The following is a 25,494-nucleotide window of genomic DNA, read 5'->3' on the forward strand; positions in this document are numbered from 1 at the left end:
ATCAAAACCCTTCATAATTTTGAACACTTCAATTAAATCTCCCCTTTACGATGTGGTGAATGCCCTCCTGTGTTATGTGATTCAATGTATTTAGCAGCTAATTTGTCATGGATCATATGCGAGCGTTTGCCTTTTTAAAAGGGTCCTAATCGGGAACATTATCAAATGTTTACCGTCAATAGCAAAGCGTGAAAGAAAACACAAATTGTTAAGAGATGAAGCGTCGGACGTAAAAAAAAAGTGACCTTCACGCACGGGCACCGCGTTACGGAGCTGCCACGATTTTAAACGCAGCGGTCGTTTGCATGGCCACGGCGCCTGACCCACCCCCCCCCCCCTCGCAATGACATGGAGGGGGCAGGTGAGCCATCGTAGGAAGGACTTACAGCCCTCAATAGGCATTTAAAATTTAAAGGGCCAGGTAAATTAAATTTCCACAAAACAGAATTAAATGATCTTTAACTGCATTCTCCTCCCCCCCCCCCCCAAACACCATGGCATTTCCAAACATTCGTGCCCTTCCCACCACCCCACCCCGCATTCAAATATTGCGAATTTGAACTTTCCACCCCCGCAAAGTTCAGCAACTTTGCCCTTTACCCCTTCCCATCACCGACCCCGATCAATCCGCATTGTTGTTACCCTGCTCCCGCATAGAGAAAAAAAATCCCCCTCCCCTCGCCCCACAGGTGTCGCACCACGTTTCCCCAAACGGGGATTCGAAGGCACAGCATTGTTGGCCGTCCGAATGAAGATCGGTGCAGTGGTTAAGGAGGTGACGGGACCTTCATTAAATCAGGCATGTAAATTAGTTTACATATTGAAATGGGGGGGAGGGGGGGGGGGGGTCCTGTCGCCGAGCAGTGGGACGGCCGCCACAAGGCCTCGCTGCTGTCGGGGTCGGTGGCGGGCCTCTGTCACATCGATCTTCATTCCCCCCCCCCCACCACCAACAGTCCCGACAGGGGGGGCTTTAAAATCCAGCCCAGCAAGTGCATTGCCTTGCAGGCTTGAAGCTCTGTCGCCATCCTAAGGCCATCTATGGTATCACAAGCCAATATTAAATCTCCAACAGAAATAACTTTTGAGCCACACTGTTTCAGCCAGATGCACTCACTTTAGCAGAAAATGCCTTACACACGACAGGTAAGCGCATTTCACAAGTGTATATTTACTTCTCACCGGTCAGGATTTGGAATGCACTGCCTGAGAGGGTAGAAACAGATTCAATATTAGCTTTCAAAAGAGGAATTAGATAAATATTTAAAAGGAGGAAAAATTTCAGGGATCCGGAGAAAGGGTTGGGACTAACATGAATTGCTCTTCGTAAGAGCTGGCACATACCCGATGGGCCAAATGGCTTCTTTTTGTGCTCTACTATTCTACGAACATCTAACGCCAGTCAGTAACCAAGGAATGTACAGCACTCACAAGGATCAAAAAACACACACACTCTGCTTTTCATCTGACCATTTTATCAACAAATGCACAAAACAGGTTAAAGATCACATGCATATGCCATGCAAATACTAATACTCGGGTTGCAGGCCCAACGCCTGTGTCCATTACTCATTTTTTATTCACTACTTGGAAATGCAATTAGCCAAATGGCCTGTGGCTATAATATCAGACAGCACAGCATGGTCGATGCATTGAAGGTGGCGCAGCCACAAATGCATATCAACGACTTCAATAAGAAATCAGTCAGTCTAGTTTTCACTGTCAATTAAGAACCAGGAACACATCAGCAGATGTAATATTCTAGAATAGCAGTGTGGAAAGACAGGAGAAAGCCTCCTCAGGAGGGCTATAACTCCCAATAACAAACATTTATACATACCCTTCAACGTAGTAAAACATCCCAGGTGCTTCTCAAAAACATCATAAATCAAATTTTGGCACTGAGCCACATAAGGAGATATTAAGGCAGGTGACACAAAGTTTGGTGTGTCTTGGCGGAGGAGAGAGGGGTAGAAAGGCAGAGGTTTAGGGAGGGAATTCAGTGTTTAGGGCCAAGGCAGCTGAAGGTACGGCTACCAATGGGGGAGCGATTAAAATCAGGGATGCGCAGGAGGCCGGAATTAGAGGAACGCAGAGATCTCAGGGTTGCACGGATAAAGATGGTAACAGAGATGGGGTGGAGCAGGCCATAAAGGGATTTTTAAATGAGCATGGAAATTTTTTTTTTTTAAATTGAGGCTTGCCAGACTGGGAGCCAGTGAGCACAGGGGTGACGGGTAATCAGGACTTGGTGCGAGTTAGGATAAGGGCAGGAGAGTTTTGGATGAGCTCACGTTTACAGAGAGTGAGAGACTTGCATTTAAATAACACTCCACAGAGGCTGAGAAAAGACAGATGCCAATCTGAAAGAAAGCAAGCGATTGGGAAAGGTGGAGAGGCTGAGAGTAGGACTGAGAGGCTAAGAACTAGGACAGTAAGCGCACAGTGGAAAAAAAAAACAGTGGGGACAAAGCAAGAGCAGAATCATAAAATCTTGCATTCCTCCAAACTCATCTACAACAGCAGCACAAGTTCTAACAGGTGAAAGGCAAATTTGGGACTGGCCTCAGCAAGTATTTCACACAAAGGGCAACTGACCCAAGAAATAGCATTATAAAGTGTAGTAGATGTAAAACATTTTAAGATCCAGTTGGGGGTTATGATGGGGAAACCATAGAAAGTTTACAATTTTGCAGGAACTAAAAAGCCTCTCTCAACCATCCCCATCCTTGTGATTACACAAGAACATAAGAAATAGGAGCAGGAGCAGATCATTTGGCCCTTCAAGCCTGCTCCTTCATTCAATGAGATCAAAGACTGATGCACATGGTTCATGCAGGTTTTCATTTTTGATCAATTTGCCTTCACTGGTTGAACGGGCAACAGTTCCAAGGAAGTAGTGGTTTTTTCTGGGGTTGAGGTGGCCATTGCTATCTCTGGAATTAAATGACCAGATAATCAGTTTTTCTCCTGAAGGTGAGCTTCCCTGCTCTTCAAAATACCACCACTGGATCTTTCGTGTCCATCTGGGGAGGCAAATGGGGCCACGGGTTAACCTCTTATCCGAAAGACAACACCTTTGATGTGTGAGTGCAGCACTCACACAGGAGAGCGCTGGAAGATTCAAGTTTAGTTTTTGAGTCAGATATCTGGAGTGAGACTTGAATCCACAACATTCCAATTTGGGGGCAAGAATGCTACTCTCTGAGCCACAGCTGACACCAAGTAGTTGCCACAGGGTAACTGTGGGGTGGAAAATAAAACAGACACAAAAACTTATGGTTTTAATTCACTAGCTTCTGAGACAAGTGTTTTAGGGTTTACTTAAATGAAAACTACCCACCAATATGGCCACTCTGCAAAACCCCGTAGCTCCCTAGGAGTAGAGGCTTGGCTTAAAGACCACAACTATAAACTTGCCAGCTGCAGCAATGCAAGGAATGCCAATTCCCAATGTTTGAGCAAAGGTAAGTTTTAACAAAGAAACTGATGCGTGGGGCCCACTTTTGATGAACAACACAAGAATACAGGATCAGCAACCCCATAGGTTTCTCAGGGACCCTAAAGACAGCATTCCTGTAAGAAAGGAGGCAAAATAAAGACGTGACTTTACAATTATATCGGAACGGTTACCAATCAAATACCACCCCTCCCCCCCCTCCCAAACACATAGGTTTTCTCCACTCCTCCATTTAGGGTTCCCAACACAGGTTGAATGTATTCCTGGACATTTCGTGAACTGAAGTTCTGCCTCACCAACACTCCCACTAATGGTCATCCAACATCTCCATCCTCAGAGAGTCACCACCTTCTGAGAGCCAGTTGGTAGCTCAATTGGAGGCTGGTGAAAGTTTGGAACTCTCTTCTGCAAATGGCAAATGCTGCTGGATCAATTGTTAATTTTAAACCGAATATTAATAGATTTTCATTATCCAGAGGTATTGAGGGATATGTGGCAAGGGCATATATATTGTTAGATCACAGATCAGACACAATTTCATTGAATGGCGGAACAGGCCCGAGGGGGCCATATGGCCTCCTCCTGTTCCTGTGCTGCTTAGTCATTTTCTCCCAACTACTATCTTCATACAACTAGTAAGCAAAACTGCTCAAAGAAAATGAATTAAACAAAAACACCCTTTTGATTTTTCTCCCCTAATTGCTCGTGGCAGAGTCCAGGAGATTAATCTTCAATTCCTGGAATCTCCAGGACAATGCCAGAGGTGGGTGGGGGGGACAATCCTACCTCTATTACCTCTTCAGTGCCTTCCATTTTCAAAGTTAGAAGAGAAATGCGGCCAACAAAACTCTTAATGCTCTCTGAAGTAGTCTGTGGTAGATTCTCACGTGTAACCAAACTGATGGAAGTTCATTTAAAATTACAGAAATACAAAAGAACTTTGATAAATTGTGAAATAAACACAAATTTCTGAGGGTGCACAGCAGCTCACTCAGCTTTGTGAAAGAGCAAAGTAAATCACGATAAATGTTTGACTCCAGCATTCTCCAGCTGATCAAACTAATCTTCTGCTCTGGCTGCATCTTGACCAGCTGGCTGACTGCTGGCATCTGGTGGACATTTACAGCACTGCAGCTCTAAAGCACAGAATTGTTTTTTCAAACCTTGCCTCAGATCCTGAAATTTAAAAGTGCCACCTGTCCTAAATACTAATTAATTCCACTTTTCAGCATTTAGTTGAGATGAAGAGACCTTCAATGCTGAGTGAAAGCTAAATGGTTAAAAACTGCCAGGAGAAAACAGGCTCATTAATTGACTGAGTTTACACAATTAGGTTTAATTACCAAAGGAGGTCACACTTTCTGAAGAGTATATTTTCAACGTTCTCACAGATAAAAACTGTGGCATCAATTGACTGCACATTGCAGGATGAGCAAAGGTTACAACAAACTGGGCAGGCAACTTTTAAAGAGCAAAAAAAAATTCAGACAGAGAATGATACCACAGTGACATCCAGATGGAATTTACAACCTGCTGAAATATTTCACACAAGGCAAATTGGAAATTCAGAGAACAGTTAAAATAATTCATATTGTTTTATAACTTTTCATCCACACTAGTAACTGGGCCTTTTTCAGAGTTTTCTCCCCCTCTTTCCAAAAGGTTCTGCTACACGCTGGGGTACAACTTCACGGCTAGCAGCCCTCCTGCATTGCACCAGAGTGGCCATTATTCAGCTGCCAGCCTAGACAGCCGAGTGGCAACAGGCTATTCAACTGTGGCAGTCGTCACAGCCAAACCATATCCTGTCCTCATGCAACACATACACACACTTTCCAGCATGGGTCACCAGAAACCAATCAGGAGCAGGGACCCTGGCCGATTTTCCTCGCTCTAACCCACTTGTACCAATTGTAGCAGCTCCTGGTGCTACCAGACAACCAACCCCACGCCGAGAGGCTGAACCTGGGGCTGTCCAGGTCTCCAAACTATGGTAGTGCCTGCACCCAGAAAAGACTGGCTTGGTAACTCTTGTCCTCCCTGTGGATAGCCTACAAGTGACACCCATCCTTGTGTTCAAATCCCTCCATTGCCTTGCCCCTCCCCAACTCTGCAATCTCTTCTGAGATCGCTGCACTCCTCCAATTCTGGCATCTTATGCATCCCCTATTTGCATAGCTCTGCCATTTTTCAGTTACTCCTTCAGCTGCCTGGGCCCCAAGCTCTGGGATTCCCTCCCTAACCTTCTCTACCTCTCTCTCCTCCTTTAAAACCCTCCTTAGAACCTATCTCCTTGACCAAGCCTTTGGTCACCTGGACTCATTTCTTTACTTGGCTCAGTGGCAAACCCTGTTTGATGATGCTCCGGTGAAGCACCAAGGGATGCTTTACTATGTTAAAGGCGCTACAGAAATGAAAGTTGTTCTTCTGAATCATAAAATAGACCTTTAAACTAACCACATCCATTTGAACAGCTGTTACATGGATTTGTGTTGCAGATTCATAAATGTTTTAATAATTTTTGAAAACATATTAGTGCAAAGTTAGCAGCAAATATCAAATAAAGGTCCATCATTCACTAGATCAGGCCAGGCAAAGGGGAAAGTTAGCAGTTTGGGAATCTTGTAAATAGATGTCAGTACATTTAAATTACTGGTTAGCCTTTGGGTCTAAATCCTTCTCTTGTTGAGAGACACCTACATCCAGCGGATTTAGGAGATCACACACTGCTACCTGCATTCTGCCTCTCCGCTCAAGCCTGTTGCAATGCAGCAGCGACACGAGTTCACGGCCCTTTTTAAATCCAGACAGGAGAGGAACTTCCATGGGCTGAAAGCCATTCTAACCCCCCTCAATGTTGTGTGTGTATATATGGTGCAGTCCAGAGGTGGATGTGGGGGGTTGGTGGGGGAACAGTGACTCTCCGGTCACCTCAGCTTGGGAAAGATACGGATGAAGAGGATCATACTGATGAAGGTAAAACACACCACGACCAGCATCAGCCACAGCAGCCAGTTGACCGATTTCTTTGTGTGTTGCTCTAGACGCTCCGACTCTACCTTCAGCTTCTCAAAGTTCTGATCCGCCATCCGCAGTGAATGGGTCAGTGTCTGCGCACAAACAACACAGGCGCGGCAGTGAATTTTATTGGTTAAAGTAATTCTTCGCCTCCGCTCCCATCCCAACCACTCTAGTCTTCACCCTCCCCTCCCCTCAACGCAAACCCCCCCCCGCCCCACACCCTGATGATGCTGCTAGTTCACGCTGGGGCTCAGCGGCAATGGCTACCAGCCATTCTTTGCAGCAGCATGCCCATGCAACAATCAGCATCAGCCAGCTGTTCAACTGCAAGAGGCCTCACAGCCGAGTCTGATTATGCCCTCACACCAACTCCGGCAAGTCTGTTCCACGAACTTTCACGTCCCCAACCCAGGGGTGCGATATGACCCTTGCAGCTTCCCCCATCCGGGACTACCAACTGGACTGACTCAGTTGATGGATTTCCACCCCTGTTTTCCAATCCATGGGACAATGCAATGACTAAGTGAGTCACGAGGGCAGCCCTGCTCGGGAGGTAACTAGTTGTTTAGATAGTGCACGTCTTGTGAGGCTCCCTCTCTCCCTTTACGACTCAAGCAGCCAAGCATGAGGGGGAGGGCAAGAGAATTAAAATATTTTCTTTTTAAAAAAAGAGGCAACAAGCTCCAACATAAAGGGTGCAGAATTCATTTCTGGTGCAAATTCTTTTAGCAACAGCAATTTTATAATCCCACTTAAAGTAATTCAGTGTCCCATCCCTGAGAAAATAATTTGAGGGGAGTGATTCAATACCAGATTAGTATTTTATTATGTGAAGAATACAGCACTGAATAATCAGCAGTTCTTTTTAATGTTTCAGCCCAACTATAACGTTTAAATTCTTTAAAATCATAGAATTTACAGTATAGACCATTTGGCCCAATGTTCCAGTGCTAGCTCTTCAAACTGGAACCATCTACTCAGATCCCATTTTCCTTCCTTTTCCCCTCTTATCCTTTTACATTCCTTTCAAAGGATGTATACAGTTTCCCTTTAAAATGATGACATTGCCTCGGCCTCAATAGGTCTTGAGGTAAAGCATTTCACATTCCAACATGTGGAACTATTCCTTCTAACTTCCTTCATTCATCCTTCTATTGAGAATCCTTAATCTGCACCCACTGCTACTGATTCATCAGCCAGAGGAAAGGATCTTTCACTACTAACTCCCTCAATTTTAAAACCAATTAAATTCCTCCCACCAGCCCTGCCAAATCTTCCCTGCTCCAGTACAAAAAAAGACCAATTGTTGTTTTCTTACCCCATCAATAACTGGTTGTTCCTGGTGTTATTTTTCTTTATCTTAGCCAAGTTAAAAGGACACGGAGAAGGAGTGCAGTAAGTGGCTTACTCCCAACGACATTCATTAAAAAAAAAGTCTTTATAGTTTAAATATAGAGAGAGATCGAGTAGAATGGGCCTATATTCTCTGCAGTTTACAAGAATGAGATATGATTTCATTGAAATGTATAACATTTAAGAAGTCTTGACAGGGTAGATGCAGAGAGGCTCTTTCCCTGGCTGCAGAGTCTAGAACTAGGGGGCATAGTCTCAGGATAAGGGGTTAATTATTCAGCATTGAAATGAGGAGAAATTTCTTCAGAAGGTTGTGAATCTTTGGAATTCCCAGCTCACTGAGTATTCAAGATACCCTTCGACTCTTTTATCACTGTATGCTTACCTAGTTTCCCCTTAAATGCCCCAGCTGAAATCTGCTAACTCAGCGGGGATTGAGATAGGGATCTCTGATGCAGTATTGCCCCACTGGAGGAACCTCAGCTGTGGTGACGATGCAGCCAGCGCCTCATCCAGTGCCACTGTCCCACCCCGGGGCATGGTCCCTACCTGGTTGTCCTGTTTGATGACGCTCTGAGCTGCCAGCGTGTTGTTCTTCAGGTTACGGGCCAGGCTCAGCATCTCCTCAGCAAGCCGTTCCTGCATGTTGTGGTGACGGTGAAGCACGGCGTCCAATTCGGTGGCAGATTGTTTCTCATCTGCCAGTCCGCTGGGAAAAAAAGGGGGGAGGAGGATAACATTTACAAAAAAAAAAGAAAATGCATGCGTATGTGATCTAAAGCATTACAATTAAAATGTAGTCAGATTCATTCCAGTTTATCTAATAACTTTAGAGTTTTAATTGCTGCTGCACACAGGAAAAAAAGACAGACTTACATTTACATAGCGCCTTTTATTAGGGTCTAAAGTCCTGTTAATGGATGATAAATATCTGGTAGTTCAAGGTAATAGGGTAAACAGGTGTTGATTAGTTAATTGTATTCAAAGGCCAGCCAGCACTGGCTGCGTGTTGTTCGGAGTGGCAAGCAATAAACAATCGCTACCTAAACAGCCTGGTCTCGGTATCTTCTTCACAAACAGGTTTGGAAGTTCTCGAACACCTTTCACGACTTCCAAATAGCACTTAACTGCCAATGAAGTACTTCTTGTTTGAAGTGTAGTCACTGTTGTAATGTAGGAAACACAGCTGCCAATTTGTGCACAGCAAGCTCCCACAAACAATGTGTTGATGACCAGATAATTATTTTATTTTAAAAAGCGAGGTCCATTGAGGAGTAAATGTTGACCAATACACTGAGGATAACTGCCCCTGTTCTTCAAACTGCAGCCATGGGATTTTTTCTTTTGCACCTGAGGGGGCAAACGGGGCCTCTGCTTAATGCTGCATCTGAAAGATGGCACCACCGACAGTGCGGCACTCCCTCAGTACTGTAACTAGATTGTGTGCTCAGGACTCTGGAGTAGGACTTGAACCCATAATCTTTTGACTCAGAGGTAAGACTGCTAGCCACTGAACTATGGCTGACAGTAACATTACACAGTGAAAATGCAAACACATGTTCATGTGAAATTCCTGTGCTTGCTATTTTAATGGGGCTGCTCACAGATTAATGTGTCCATTACAACTGCAGACAAGACATTTAATTTGCAAGTAATAAGCGTCCCTGCAGTAACATTAGTGTTTTTTTTAAAAACGTAAATTGGCCACATACCTCCATCGTGATTAGCTGCAAATTACCGCTCCATAAACTTTAATCTTTCTGCATTAATATTTACAAGAGACACATTACTGGCAGACAGCACCAGACATCTGCTTGTTGGCTCTTCCACTCACTTCTAATACATTTGCTTTACAAACCAGAGCATCAGTGTCACTGCTAGCGCTAGGCAGGACTTCCTTGCATAAAGGTGGGGGTTGGGGAGGCTACAATAACACTTTTATTTATGTAGCACCTTTAATCTAGCAAAATATCCCAAGATACTTCACACAAGCATTTAGACAAAATTCAACACTGAGCCACCGAAACAGATAGAAGCAAAAGGTAACCAAAAGTTTGGTCAAAAAGTAGATTTTAAAGAGCGTCTTAAAAGGAAGAGAGGTACAGGAGGGAATTCCAGAGTTTAGGCCTCAGGCAACTGAAGGCATGGCACCAATGGTGGAGCAATGAAAATCAGGATGAGCGAGAGGTCAGAATTGGAGAGTGCAGAGATATTGGAGGGCTGTAGGTGGTTACAGAGATAGGGAGGGGCAAGGCCCAAGAAGCATTTGAACACCAAGATGAGAATTTTAAAATGGAGGCATGGCTGGAATGGGAGCCAATGTAGATCAGTGAGCACAGGGGCAATGGGCAAACAGCACTTGGTGTAAGCTAGGATACTGGCAGCAGAGCTTCGGATGAGCTCAAGGTTACAGTGGGGGTGGGGGACAGACAGGGGAACTGGAGGTAATAAAGCCATGGATGAGGCTTTCAGCAGCAGATGGGCTGAGGCAGGGTAAAGACATTCGACATCCCGGGAGGTGGAAGGGATATGGAGTTGGAAGCTCAGCTCAGGTATGCTTGTGAAAGTGAAGGAGGATAACTGCACCACCCTCCTACACAGTGCACTACTATCCACTGGAGCTCAGCGGCCACATTTCCTGCTTAAATTCCAGTCAGGAATTAGCCGTGCTGGGGAAACCAGGAAACATCATGACTGCAAGACAGACTGTTAAGGATATTCATAAACTTACAAAAAAATACAACATCCTCACCTTCGTTTTCTCAATTCAATAATTTCAGAACCTAAAAAAACAAATTAAGACAAAGTTGTTTTTTAAAAAATCCACCTTGCCTCCTGACTGATGAATTTTCTTACACAGAACAGTTATTTTATTAGGTGCCCTCATCCACTGCTTAAAAAGGGAAAAAGAATCAAGTTTTTAATCGATAGCAAATACTTCCATTTCAACATATCAAGCTCAGAAATGTCTAAAATTGCTTCAAGGTGAATTTGTGGAAGAAAATTGCAGAAGTCATTTTGCACATTGGAAGATCCCGCAATAAAAAAAGAACAATGAGACAAACGATCAGTGGATATATTTGCGTTGCTCAAGCGAGTTAGTACTGAGCAAGGCAATAATGCTGGAGACACTCAGCAGGTCTGACAGCATCTGTGGAGAGAGAAACAGAGTTAACATTTCAGGTCAATGATCTTTCATCAGAACTGGAAAAAGTTAGTGATGCAACAGGTTTTTACACAAAATACAGAGGCAGGAAAAGGGTGAAGGGGAGGAAAAGAACAAAAGGGAAGGTCTGATTGGGTGGAAGGCAGAAATGATTAAATGACAAAAGGGATGATGGTGTGAGGCAAAAGAAGATGGAAATGGGACAAAAAACAAGAGACGGGACACGGAGGGACTGTAAGCATTGCTGAAGATGCCACCTTTCAAGTCAGATGGGGAGGCGGTGGCATAGTAGCAATATCACTGGATGCGTAATCCAGAGGCCCAGGCTAATGCTCTGAGGACAGGGGTTCGAATCCCACCATGGCAGATGGTGAAATTTGAATTCAATTAAAAGCTAGTCAAATGGTCACCATGAAACCATTGTCAATTGTTATAAAATCCATCTGGTTCACTAATGTTCCTTTAGGGAAGGAAATCTGCCGTCCTTACCTGATCTAGCTTACATGGTCTGGTCTACAAGTGATTCCAGACCCACAGCGATGTGGTTGTCTCTGAAAACACTCTCTGAAATGGCCGAGCAAGTCACTTAGTTGAGCTATAGAGTGTAAGAAAAGGAATGAAACCAGACGGACTACCCGGCATCGATCTAGGCACTGGAAACGACAACAGCAAACCCAAGCCCTGTCGACCTTGCTAAGTCCTCATTACTAACATCGGGGGGGGCTTGTGTCAAAATTAGGAGAGCTGTCCCAAAGACCAGTCGAGCAACTGCCTGACACAGTCATACTCACAGAATCATACCCTACAAAGTCCCAGACTCCACTATCACCATTCCTGGCTATGTCCTGTCCCACTGGCAGGACAGACCCACCAGAGGTGACAGCACAGTGCTACACAGTCGGGAGGGAGTTCTCAACATTGACTCCGGATCCCATGAAGTCTCGTGGCATCAGGTCAAACATGGGCAAGGAAACGTCCTGCTGATTACCACCTGCCACCCCAGCTGGTGAATCAGTGCTTCTTTATGATGAAAACCAACATGGAAGAAGCACTAAGGGTAGTGAAGGCACAGAATGTACTCTGGGTGGGGAACTTCAATGTCCATCACCAAGAGTGGTTCGGTAGCACCACTACTGAACAAGCTGGCTGAGTCCTAAAGGACAGAGCTGCTAGACTGGGTCTGCGGCAGGTGGTGAGGGAACCAACAAGAGGGGAAAACCTGCATCCTCACCAATCTACCTGTCGCAGATGCATCTGTCCATGACAGTATTGGTAGGAGTGACCACTGCGTAGTTCTTGTGGAGACAAACTCTTGTCTTCACATTGAGGGTACCCACATAGTGTTGTGTGGCACTACCACTGTGCTAAACAGGATAGATTTCAAACAGATCTAGCAACTCAAAACTGGGCATCCACGAGGCGCGGTGGGTCATCAACAGCAGCAGAATTGTATTCAACCACAATCTGTAACCTCGTGGCCCGGCATATCCCCCACTCTACCATTACCATCAAGTCGGGGGACCAAGCCTGGTTCAAAGAAGAGTGTAGCAGGGCATGCCAGGAGCACCAGGCACACGTAAAGATGATGTGTCAGCCTGTTGAAGCTACAACACAGGACTACTTGCATGACAAACAGAGGAAACAGCATGCAATAGACAGTGCTAAGCGATCCCACAACCAACAGATCAGATCTAAGTTCTGCAGTCCTGCCACATCCAGTCGTGAATGTGGGTGGACAATTGAACAACTAACAGGAGCAGGAGGAGGCTCCACAAATATTGCCATCCACAACGATGGGGAAGCCCAGCCCATCAGTGTAAAAGACAAGGCTTTAGCATTCGCATCCATCTTCAGCAAGAACTACTGAGTGGAAGATCCACCTTGGCCTCCTCCTGAAGTCCCCAGCCAAACCGATTCACTTCATGTGATGTGATATCAAGAAACAACTGATGGCACTGGATACTGCAAAGGCTATGGGTCCTGACGACATTCTGGCAATAGTACTGAAGACTTATGCTCCAGAACTAGCTGTGCCCCTATCCAAGCGGTTCTAGTACAGCTACAACACTGGCATCTACCCGGCAATGTGGAAAATGGCCCAGGTATGTCCTGCATACAAAAAGCAGGACAAATCCAACCTGGCCAATTACCGCCCCATCAGTCTACTCCTGATCATCAGCAAAGTGATGGAATGGGTCGTCGACAGTGCAATCAAGCAGCACTTGCTCAGCAATAACCTGCTCAGTGACGCTCAGTTTGGGTTCTGCCAGGGCCACTCAGCTCCTGACCTCATTATAGCATTTGTCCAAACAGGGACAAAAGAGCTGAACTCCAGAGGTGAGGTGAGAGTGACTGCCCTTGACATCAAGGCAGCATTTGACAGAGTATGGCATCAAGGACCCCTAGAAAAACTGGAGTCAATGGGAATCAGGGGGAAAACTCTTTGCTGGTGGAGTCATACCTCGCACAAAGGAAGATGGTTGCGGTTATATGATAAAAGCAAAATACTGCAGATGCTGGCAACCTGAAATAAAAAACAAGAAATGCTGGAAATACTCAGCAGGTCTGGCAGCGTCAACGTTTAAGGTCAGCGACCCTTCATCAGAACAAGATCAAGATGGTTGTGGTTGTTGGAGGTCAATCATCTCAGTCCCAGGAGTTCCTCAGGGTAGTGTCCTAGGCCCAACCATCTTCAGCTGCTTCATCAAGACCTTCCCTCCATCATAAGGTCAAAAATGGGGATGTTCGCTGATGATTGCATGTTCATTGCAACAATGCTCAGCACCATTCACGACTCCTCAGATAATGAAGCAGTCTGTGTCCAGACGCAGCAAGACCTGGACAATATCCAGGCTTAGGCTGGTAAGTGGCAAGTAACATTCGTGCCATACAAGTGCCAGGCAATGACCATCTCAAACAAGAGAGAATCTAACCATCTTTCCTTAAATGTTCAATGGCATTACCATTGCTGAATCCTCAATTATCAACATCCTGGAGAGTTGCCATTGACCAGAAACTGAACTGCACCAGCCACATAAATACTGTGGCTACAACAACACGTCAGGCTGGGAATTCTGTGGTGAGTAACTCACCTCCTGACTCCCCAGTGCCTGTCCACCATTTACAAGGCACAAGTAAGGTGTGTGATGGAATCCTCTCCACTTGCCTGGATGGATGCAGCTCCAACAACACTCAGGAAGCTCGGCACCATCTAGGACAAAGCAGCCCATTTGATTGGCACCCCATCTACACATTCACTCCCTCCACCACCGGCACACAGTGGCAGCAGTGTGCACCATCTACAAGATGCATTGCAGCAACGCAACAAGGCTACTTTGACAGCACCTTCCAACCCGCGACCTCTACCATCCAGAAGGACAAGGGCAGCAGGTGCATGGGTACACCTCCAAGTCACACACCATCCTGACTTGGAACTATATCACCGTTCCTTCACTGTCACTGGGTCAAAATCCTGGAACTCCCTTCCTAACAGCACTGTGGGTGTACCTACCTCACATGGACTGCAGCGGTTCAAGGCGGCAGCTCACCACCACCTTCTCAAGGACAATTAGGGATGGGCAATAAATGTTGGCCTAGCCAGCAACACCCACATCCCATGAATGAGAAAAAAATGTTAAATGGAGGCCTGCTCAAGTCAACATTAAAAGATCTCAGGGGTGCTGTCTGACCAAGAGCAGGAACTCTTCCTGGTGGCTGAGCCAATATCCCTCCCTCAATGAAGATCAAGCAAAAAAAGAGATTAATTGGTCATACAACTCATTAAAATAGATGGGATCTTGCCATGCTCAAAATGGCTGCCATGCTTGCCTACATTATAGTCACTGTGCTGCAAAGTAATTCACTACAACATGAAGCACTTTTGCAATGACATAAGGTGCTATATAAACACCAGACTCTCAATTAACTCATACTGTCTTAGGAATGACACAAGAGAGGGGATCGCACTAAGGGTATGACTGCTGCTTCTTATTCTACCAATGTGATCAGTTTGACTTAGACACTTGTGTGCCAATTTCTCTTCCCCCTTCATTCTGCTTCTGCCCCCTCCCCACAAAATAAATTAGCTACTGTAATGAGTCAACACAAGTGAAGCGTGGGCAGTGGAGGTGGGGGAAACTGGGTTTCAATGGGCTTTACTCAATTGCCAACACACTGGTAGGATCTGATTGATTTTTTTTTTTTAAGTTCATTCCCAGGATGTGGACACAGTTGGCATTATTGCCCATCCCTAGTTGCTCTTCCACAATGCTCACTCTGTCACTTTACAGGGCAGCTAAGAGTCGAATCCACACAGGTGTGTGACTGGAGTCAAATAGTCCACTCCGAGTAAAGATGGCAGATTTCCTTTCCTAAAACAAAATGCCATTTGTGAACCAGTTGCCTTTTTTATGTCAATCTGACAGCTTCATGATTACATTTACTGATCCCAGCCTTTTATTTCCAGATTTTTGTATATATATTTTGCAATCTGAACTAAAAGTGACCATGGTCCGATTTGAACTCATGTTCTTGAGGATTGTTTGCACAGGCCCTCCACTTCTATCCCACTAACATAGCTGCCAGACCACTGTATCCCCACGGCAACGAGGATTAAGAAGGCAACATTTTCGTCAAACTTAAAAATCCCCTAAAGTACCCAGCATTTATTTGCCAATCTAGTGACAATGCTTTGAGATCAGAAGGAAATTAAAAAGGTTAAACTGATCAGCAAGCAGGCAAGGATTTGGATTCGGCATTTACTCACCATCGGAAGACAGGGATGGCTGGAAAACAAGGAAAAAAGGAATAAATTAAGGGTGGCATTTGCGATTCTATTTTGTTGACTCATTTCTGCACAGAACAGAAACAGGAAACATCACACCTATATACAGTCAATATCCAACACAAAAAAAATTCATTGGCTACTGGCTCATTACCATTGTTGGGATCTTGCTGTGTTCAAAAAGACTGCACTAGGCGCTTTTCCTGACTGAGGGATGAAGTAGAACTGGTCAACAAGCAATGTATTAGAATGGCTTGGATTAATATTGCTGTCCGTTGCCCCCTAAATGCTTAGCCATCCTGCCCTGTGGGGAACAGTTCAATCCTCCTCCCTGCAGAGGGCTGGTTGGTCTCGGTTGACTACCTCCTCACGAGTGAGTGGGTGGCTGACACACATGTGAAGATAGAGGGTTCCTCAGCTAACACAGAATCCCACAGATGAAGAGCAGTCGATTGCGATGACACGAATGAAAAAAAAAAATGAATGGCTGCAGCTTGGGACAAGCAGCGAGATATAAACTTAGCAATAGGGCTGCAATTGACACCAAGTTATTAACATCACTCAAATATGCCCCAGGACAGCTGGTATTGGAAACAGAAAAGTGTTGCACATACAGTCAGAGTCTGAGGTTGGCAGAAAGTAAAGGGAGATTTACCCTGCAACTAACTGTGTTGTGACAGACACATTGCATCTGCAACAAACTCTCTTGGGAACTGGAGCAGACTGTTCAGAGCCTTGAATTTGTGCCACTATTCAATTAGATCATTGCTGATCTGTCTCATAATTCCTTTTACTCGCCTTTGCTCCAGATCCCAGATTTATTGAGCTCAGCGCCACAGAGTTCAAAGTGTGTAGTACTAACATCCCTCGTCTTGACAAGTGAAAGTTTGCAAATAAAAATATCAGAGTTGCTAACTGGATACAAGACCCATGGAAAAGGAGGTGACTCGGGTTACCAACTTTCTAGGATTGCCCTGGAGTCTCCAGGAATTAAAGATTAATCTCCAGGACACTGCTATGAGCAGTACTGGGAGAATAATCACAGGGCTATGAAAAAATGTAAAACGCGCACACATTTTTTCAACACATTTGTTTACTACAAATTTTAAAAGTATGAGTTTTTTTTTTAAAAAGAGCCTTATTTTAGTTAGTCAGGCAGTTAGGAGGCCATGGTGATGCAAACCTCTAGAAATGCATCCCAATCAAAACTGACAACTCTAAACATGGCTGTATCAAACCACTGGTACATTAAAGCTGGAGCACTCACCATGCCGAGGAGCTCACCCCTCATTTCCCGTGTGTATCTGGCTTTTGTCTGGAGGTGGACTGTTTTAGTGGCTGAGATCCTCTCCTTTCCAGTTGTTGATGTCCTCCCAGGAGCCAAAAACTGATTGGCCAGAGCCTTCTCTGTAGGGTTAGGCTGGAAACCAAAGAGTGAAAAGTTAATCAACAGAATCCAGCACCCATTAACCAGGAATAGGAGTGAGGAATTGCAAATTGTACAGTACGTTCTTGGAGGGATAACTACTGGCCAGGACACCAGTGAGAATTCCTTTGTCCTTCTTCGAAATAATGCTAGGGGATCCTTTACATCCACCCAAGAAGGCAGATGGACTGTTAATTGTATATCAATTGTGCTTAATTGTATACAGGTGGAGAGCAAAGAGTTTCATTTCAGAGACACTTATGAAACTGTGGTGTGGTTGAGTTAGGAGAGGTATGCTTGAAATGTTTCACTCTGTAAATAAACGTTAGACTGAGTAAAGATTGGCTCCAGTACTATCCTTCACCAACTGGTTTTCTGGAATATAACATGGAGCCTCAGTTTAACATCTCTAACTTTTTTTTTGATTAAGAACCATTTGAATTTGCCAGAAGGCAGCTCTGTACACTTCTTCCCTCGTTATCCTCTCTGTAAATACTACTTTCAGCAGGTGGCCCCACTCCCAGGACATGAAACCAGTGGCACTGCAGTAGAATCGCTAGAAGAACTCAGTCTGTCATACCAGATATAAAATATTGTGTATAGCTCTCTCACAACCTGTACGTGTAGCCATCTCTTCCTTTGAATAAACAGGGTGATAGGAGACATCTACTTATTGCACCCCAGGGGAGAAAGTACCAGAAGTATAAATTAGAAATGACAAACAGATCGCCCCTACCAGTTTCTCAGCCTCCAAAAGCCCTTTCATGAATTCAACTTTGCGGGTATATTCATTTAGAAGCTCAGGGGCAGGTTTGCTGCAAGGAAAAGAAAAGGAAACATCATTAGAGTCACAGCCCAACAACTTGCATTTATATAATGCCTTTAACATAGTAAAACATCCCAAGGTGCTTCACAGAAGCATAACACCGAGCCACATAAGGAGATATTGACATAAGGAGATGACTAAAAGCTTGATCAAAGAGATAAGTTTTCAACAGCGTCTTAAAGGAGGAGAGGTTGAGGAGGTAATTCAAGGGATTTGGGTTTAGGCAACTGAAGGCACGCCTGCCATTGGTGGAGCAATTAAAATCAGGAATGTGCAACAGGCCAGAATTGGGGGGAGTGCAGAGATCTTGGAGGGTTGTAGGGCTGGAGGAGGTTACAGAGATAGGGAAGGGCAAGACCATGGAGAGATTTGGAAACAGGGATGACAATTTTAAATTTGAGGCTTTGCCAGACCAAGGGCCAACGTAGGGGTGATGGGTGAATGGGATTTGATGCGAGTTAGGACATGGACAGTACAATTTTTGATGAGCTCAGGTTTAGAGGGTGGAAGATGGGAGGCCGACCAGGAGTATGTTGGAATCGTTAATTCTAGAGATAACAAAATCAGATATGGATGAGGGCACCTGTTCACCCAAATATCACTCCAAAAGTTAGTGTAAGATTCCAGGGAGTGAGTTTCCACTCACTCTGGTGACGCAGAATTCCTGATCTAAGTACTGAGCCAACCTGATTACTGTACTGTTTCACTGCAGTCCAATCTAAGGGAGGGAGAACTGTCTTATTAAATAAAAAGACAGACTTCCATTTATATAGTGCCTTTCGCAACCTCCAGACGTCTCAAAATGCTTTACAGTCAATTAAGTACTTCTGAAGTGTAGTCACTGTTGTAATGTAGGAAACGCAGCGACTAAATTGCGCACAGTAAGCTCCCACAAACAGCAATGTGATAATGACCAGATAATCTGTTTTAGTGATGTTGATTGAGGGATGAATATTGGTCAGGACCAGGGATAATGCCCCTGCTCTTCTTTGAAAGAGCGCCATGCACTCTTTTACATCCACCCGAGGGGGCAGACAGAACCTCGCTTTAATGTCTCATCCAAAAGACAGCTTCTCCGACAGTGCAGCACTCCCTCACTGCCATACTGGAACGTCAGCCTTGGATTTTTTGCTGAAATTCCGGAGCGGGACTTGAAACTGGAATCTTACGACCCAAGAGGTGAGAATGCAATCAATTTTTACTTCTTATTTCAATTTTTTTAACCTGCAGGCAGATGAAACAAATTGCCAAAGAATTCCCTTACCTGATGTGCTTCTTCAATTCAACCAGCATTTCCTGAAGAGCTCCGACGTACTGGAGTAAACCACAAAGAGCAGCCATTAGCAGCATGCAACTTCACTGAAAAACATCATTTTAAGCTGGTTTCATTCAAGGTTTTGCTTCTACTTTTCAGCACAACACAGACTCTCACGAAATTAGTCTTCAGGGGAACAATAAGCGTGCAACAAGATGGAGTCACAACAAGTGATGCATTAAAAATCCTGGCAATAGATGAACAGGACCCCTGGCTGCAGGGTGACTGATGTTATGCAGCAAGTGGGTAAAGGATGCCAGTGGTGACTCTTTATCCAGCATTATAATCACTTCCTCAGGACACCCCAAGGCATTTCACAACCAATGAATTACTGCTGAAGTCCAATCACTGTTGGCACGGAGGAAACACAGCAACAATTTGGACAAAGAAAGATCCCACAACAGTAAATGAGATGAATGGCCAGCTAGTCTATTGTTGGTGGTGCTGCTTGACTCGGACACAGAGAACTTCCATGTTCTTCGCCAAATAGTACCAGGGATCTTCTACACCCACCTGGACAGGTAGACAGGGCCTCGGTTTTAACGTCTTATCCGAAAGACACCTTCACAGTGTAATGCTCTTTCAATGATGCACGAAGCACCAGCCTAGTTTATGCTCCAGAGGCTAGAATGGGACTTGAACCTCCTGATTCAGAGGCAAGAGCTGCACCACTGAGCCAGGACTGACATTTACAGCATGTTCACCTTGGATAATCTGCTCAATAGGGAGATACAAATTGTCCCCATCACCTAGGAGAAAAACCTACAGCAAGACCATACATCAGGGCACGACAGGAAGGCTTCAGTAGCTACTTTGTGGGGGGATGGGGAGTGGTTGGGGAATGTCACTCCACAGTGTAAAATCTCTTCCTCTCAATTCCAGTGCCCCAGAGTGTCTGTTGACTCACATTTTTTCCATTAGCACAAGCTACTTTCTTAACTTCAATTAATCGCAGCAAGTTCCCCTCAGATTCTATTTAACACCTGCCCCAGATAGGTTGTGGAGGTGAAACAATACCTTTTTTGCTACTAACCTGCATCTGTCAGATCACGTTACTACCCCACCAGCTAAGGAATTCAAGGTTCCTGGTCAAAAAGCATTGAATAAAATTCTAAATTTAATGGTCAGCTCCCCAGCCAAGCTAGGATGGCCCAACCCACTGAAAATCAACATGGGGTAGACAACACTGATTATCTGCGGGCACTGCAGACAGTTCCCCCACATTCCCCGAACACTCTCTCCTTCTTGAAGCTAGCCAGGGCTGCTTGTGGTCATGTTACTTTATATGCAGCCAAACGCTATGCACAAGAAGTATTTCGAGAACGAGTACACAAAATCCTTGAAGGATCAGGGCATCCACCATTGTTAACCAGTGGAACATAACGTCTCAACGAGTGCAGCCTACCAAGTTGGAAATCCATGTTTCTCCCACTTCCAGTTTCTGTTTGCAGAAAAGTCAATAACCAGGGAGCAGAGATTTAAAGTAACTGGTAGAATGATTACAGAAGAACTGAGGGGTAATTTTTTTCACCCAGAGGGTGTGGGGGTCTGGAATTCACTGCCTGAAAGGGGATTAGAAGTAGAAACCCTCATCGTATTTAAAAACTACTTGTACTTGCACTTGAGGTGCCGTAACGTACCGGGCTACGGGCCAAGTGCTAGAAGGTGGGATTAGGCTGGATAATTCTTTTACATGATGGACCGAATGGCCTCCTTCTCTGCCATAACTTTTTCTATGTTTCAATCTCTTGTGCTGTGGGACATTAGTTAGCAAGGTCTTCAATGAATTTTCATCAACAAAGCAAACTTTGGAACTCTAACCACAAACCTCTCTAACCAAGCTGTCACATCTAGCACAAAGGAAAGGTGCTCATTTGACTGCTCCATTTCAAAGGTGAATTTGAGTGCAGGATGGGGCCCCTCCTACCTCTTGCATATTTCCGATATGTAGATGATACTTTTGCTATATTTGAATCTGCAGCTGCATGCAATAATTTTCCTGGACGTCTTAATGGGCTCCATTCTGCACTCAAATTCACCTTTCAAATAGATCAGTCAAATGAGCTCCCTTTCCTTGACGTACTAGTTGAGAAATCTGCTAACAGGTTCTCTACTACAGTCTACTGCATACCTACCTTCACTGGTCAATACATGTGTTGGGATTCTTACACATTCCACACGCTATAAGATTGACCTTATCGGCAACCTCGTAAATAAGGCCCGAGCCATTTGCTCACCTTGCAAGCTTGATGCTGCAACAGGGCAAATCAAAGGCATCCTGCATGACAATGGAGACCCTGATCAGATCATGTCTCGCTGTATATCTCGCAAACTTATGAACTGGCCTCAGGTTGTCATTTTCAGCCCTGGAAAGTGCCCAGTCTATCTCAAATTACCCTGGAAGGGTAAAAGTATTTCAAAATTTTGAGCAACAGGTAAAGCTCGCTGTTTCACATTGTTACTATGCAGTAGCAACACGTGTGGCGTTCGCCACTAACAGGATTCTGCTGTCAAGCCAAAAAGACATCCTGCCTATCACACAAATGAGTAATGCGATATATGAATTTCAATGCCAGTATGATGCTAGGTATATAGACCGTACGTCCCAAAGACTGGTGGATCGTGTCAAACAACATGTCCCTTCTGCTGTTCGCAACAGGCGAGGTACAGGCCGTACCCAACCAGCCCATGCTTGTAAAATGCAGTGTCCAACATTAGATGTGATTCTGCGATTGGACAACATTTGCTAAATAATCCTCAGTGTGCTAAGAATTACACTGACAACCAATTTAAGATTGTCAGTAGAGCTCGCAGTGTGGTACATTTGCATGTACTGGAAGCTACAGGTATTAATACACAGGGCCCTGTTCTTTGCAGACAGAAAGAACACGTACAAACATTGCGTCCGTTTCAGCTAAACAAAATAAGGGACAGCCATTCGCTGGTTCATTCCTCAGAGCAATGCCTTGAGCAATCAGAGTCAAGCTGCCTGGTTTAAATTTCAAACAAAGCTTGACAGCTAACTGTCAGAGTCATACAGCATAGAAACAGGCCCTTCGGCCCACCGCACCCATGCTGACCATAATGCCTATCTATACTAATCCCATCTGCCTGCATTAATTGCATATCCCTCTATGCCTTGCTCATTCAAGTACCTGTCCAGATGCCTCTTAAATGTTGCTACTGTCCCTGCCTCCACCACATCCTCTGGCAGCTCATTCCAGATACCCACTATTCTTTGTGTGAAAAATTTACCCCTTTGATCCCCTTCAAACCTCCTCCCTCTCACCTTAAATCTATGCCCTCTAGTTTTAGTCACCCCTACCATGGGAAACAGACTCTGGCTATCTACCCTATCAATGCCTCATAATTTTATATACCTCTATCATGTCCCATCTCAGCCTCCTTCGTGCCAAGGAAAACAGACCCAGCCTATCCAATCTCTCTTTATAACTCAAGCCCTCCAAATCAGGTAACATCCTTGTGGATCTTTTCTGCACCCTCTCTAGCTTAATCGCATCTTTCCTGTCGTATGGCAACCAGAACTGCACACAGTACTCCAAGTGCGGCCTAACCAACATTATGTACAACTGTAACATGACATCCCAACTCTTGTACTCAATGCCTCGGCTGATGAAGGCAAGCATGCCATACGCCTTCTTCACCACCCTGTCTACCTGTGTTGCCACTTTCAGGGAACTATGTACTTGCACCCCAAGGTGTCTCTGCTCAACTCTCCCCAGGGCCCTGCCATTCACTGCATATGTCCTGCGCTGGTTTAACTTCCCAAAATGCATCACTTTGCACTTGTCTGCATTAAATTCCATTTGCCAATCCCTTGTCCACTTTCCCAGTTGATCTATATCCTGTTGTAACCTTAGACAACCTTCTTCACTGTCCACTATACCACCAATTTTGGTGTCATCGGCAAACTTACTAATCATGCCCCCTACATTCTCATCCAAGTCATCAATATATATGACAAACAGAGGGCCCAGCACCGATCCCTGCGGCACACCACTGGTCACCAGCCTCCAATCTGAAAAACAACCCTCCACCACCACCCTCTTCCTCCTATCACCAAGCCAATTTTGTATCCAATTGGCTAGCTCACCCTGGATCCCCTGTGTTCGAACCTTTTGGACCAACCTACAATGCGTTCACTGTAAACTGGTGCATTCTCCATGGCAAAGCCTCTACCAATCAGAGTTCACTTGCCAACCAATCAGCACTCTCTTCTCATGCAGTACAAGTTGTTGTTTTCCCTTACATTGGTTATTCTTGCAGATTGTCCTGATGAGTGCAAAACGAAAAGCTTTGATAACATGTCTCTATTTTCAGCAATACTCAAGTTCTGTACTACTAAACGACTACCTTCAACATTCACTACCCCCACCACCGACGTACAGTGGCAGCAGTGTGTACAGTCTACAAGATGTACAGCAGCAACTCACCAAGGCTCCTTCGACAACAACTTCCAAACACGCAACCTCTACCATCTGGAAGAACAAAGGCAGTAGACGAATTGAAATACCACCACCTGCAAGTTCCCCTCCAAGTCACACACCATCTTGGCTTGGAAAGATATCGCCATTCCTTTCCATTCACTGGGTCAAAATCCTGGCACTCCCTCCCAAACAGCACACTAGGTGTACCTACAGCAGACAGATTTAAGCAGTTCAAGGTGACTCACCACCACCTTCTTAAGGGCAATTAGGTGAGTAATAAATGCTGGCCTTGCCAGTGACGCTTGTATCCCATGAATGAATTAAAAATAACCTGTTGACCTGCCCGAGTTTGCACTGAACAAGAGGCGGCAACCCAATTCATGATAGGAAATTCTAATACCCACTCCACAGAGCCATCTTGTGGCCCAGAGCCTGTAATACACTGTGACAGTTGACATAGCAAAATTGAAATGAGACATATATGAATATAATGACAACAGGATAAAGGCTTGGGGAAAGAAAATGCCCACTCAATGCAACATTTGAAACGATATTATTACAGGGTGTTTCTGATGAGAAGCTGTAGAAAGTGTTCTGCAGCAGCTCCATAACAACCCCCTGTGACGTGGCCCCTGCTTCAGGCCCAATATTTGGCCTCCATCTCCAGCCAGCCTCAGCGCTCCCACTATCTCCCTCTCCCGGATACCTTATCCAGCCGCCAGTCCTTCTCTTCCCTCTTTTCCGCCGCCATCGACTCGCATCTCACCAAGAGCCGCAAGAAATTCTTCTCCAGCCTGGAGGTTGCCATCTTTGCGGCCGCAACTTCCTGAACGCAACTTCCTCAACGTCACTTCCGGAGGCTGCAGGCGCCATTTTTACTCTGGGCACAAAAAAAAAACAAAGAGAGCCCGAGGAGCAGCAAGATGGGCCTCACTCTGTAAGACCTCTATAAAGCAAACAGCGCCACCTAGGGTCTAAGCGCGCCTGTTACCTTAAAATCTGTGAATATTTACTTTTAAGTGCATTTGAAAATCAAAACGCTCATCTATTTCATTAAGTTCACAAAAATAATGTTCTACATTATCATTAATTGTTCTTCATGTTAAAAATATTCCTGGGAGCTCCTTAACAGCAGGAAAATGTTCAGCATAGGGATTGTCAATTCTCCAGGATTGTCCTGGAATCTCCAGGAATTGAAGATTATTCTCCAGGGCACTGCTGTGAGCCACCCAGGACAGAAAGTTTAGGATGATTTTTTTTTTTAAAGTCTTTTTTTCATTTTCATCACACACTTTTGTGTATGTAATTAAAAATATTGAAGATGGGCAGTCAAGAATCATCCAATCGGTTTTCAAATTGGCATAGGAAGGCGGTGCACTCTGGGGATGAACATGTTGGGTAACCAGTGGTGGAAAAGTGAGAGTGGGGTAATCAAAAACTAAAAGTCACACGATGAAACCTCCAGGAAAACATTCAACCAAAGTTTGCAACCCTAGTTCAACAATGGAGCTGACCCAGATCAGAAAGGGCTCCTAGTTCCATTACTAGTCTGTGCTGAATTATTAGAATTAGAACATTACAGCGCAGTACAGGCCCTTCGGCCCTCGATGTTGCGCCGACCTGTGAAACCATCTGACCTACACTATTCCATTTTCATCCCTATGTCTATCCAATGACCACTTAAATGCCCTTAAAG

General features: G+C 44.8%; 1 protein-coding gene across 2 annotated transcripts; it reads right to left on the reverse strand.

Annotated features, from left to right (window-relative positions):
• Nucleotides 1–1,469: 1,469 nt before the first annotated feature.
• On the reverse strand, nucleotides 1,470–24,619 carry use1 (unconventional SNARE in the ER 1 homolog (S. cerevisiae)). 2 transcript variants are annotated; one of them, XM_068016104.1, is made up of 8 exons: nucleotides 24,505–24,619; nucleotides 19,300–19,349; nucleotides 17,946–18,024; nucleotides 17,051–17,203; nucleotides 15,766–15,784; nucleotides 10,587–10,617; nucleotides 8,384–8,543; nucleotides 1,470–6,570 (listed from the first exon to the last, which is right to left on the reverse strand). In XM_068016104.1, exons 1-8 carry the CDS (start codon nucleotides 24,604–24,606, stop codon nucleotides 6,388–6,390), a joined length of 777 nt encoding a protein of 258 aa, XP_067872205.1. In that variant the 5' UTR covers nucleotides 24,607–24,619; the 3' UTR covers nucleotides 1,470–6,387. The 2 variants fall into 2 exon arrangements, with proteins under 2 accessions (XP_067872205.1, XP_067872206.1); XM_068016105.1 differs by having other exon boundaries at nucleotides 19,300–19,394; nucleotides 24,505–24,595.
• Between the last annotated feature and the right edge of the window lie 875 nt (nucleotides 24,620–25,494).

The sequence above is a fragment of the Heterodontus francisci genome, chromosome 36 (assembly GCF_036365525.1).
Source record: "Heterodontus francisci isolate sHetFra1 chromosome 36, sHetFra1.hap1, whole genome shotgun sequence".
NCBI lineage: Eukaryota > Metazoa > Chordata > Chondrichthyes > Heterodontiformes > Heterodontidae > Heterodontus > Heterodontus francisci.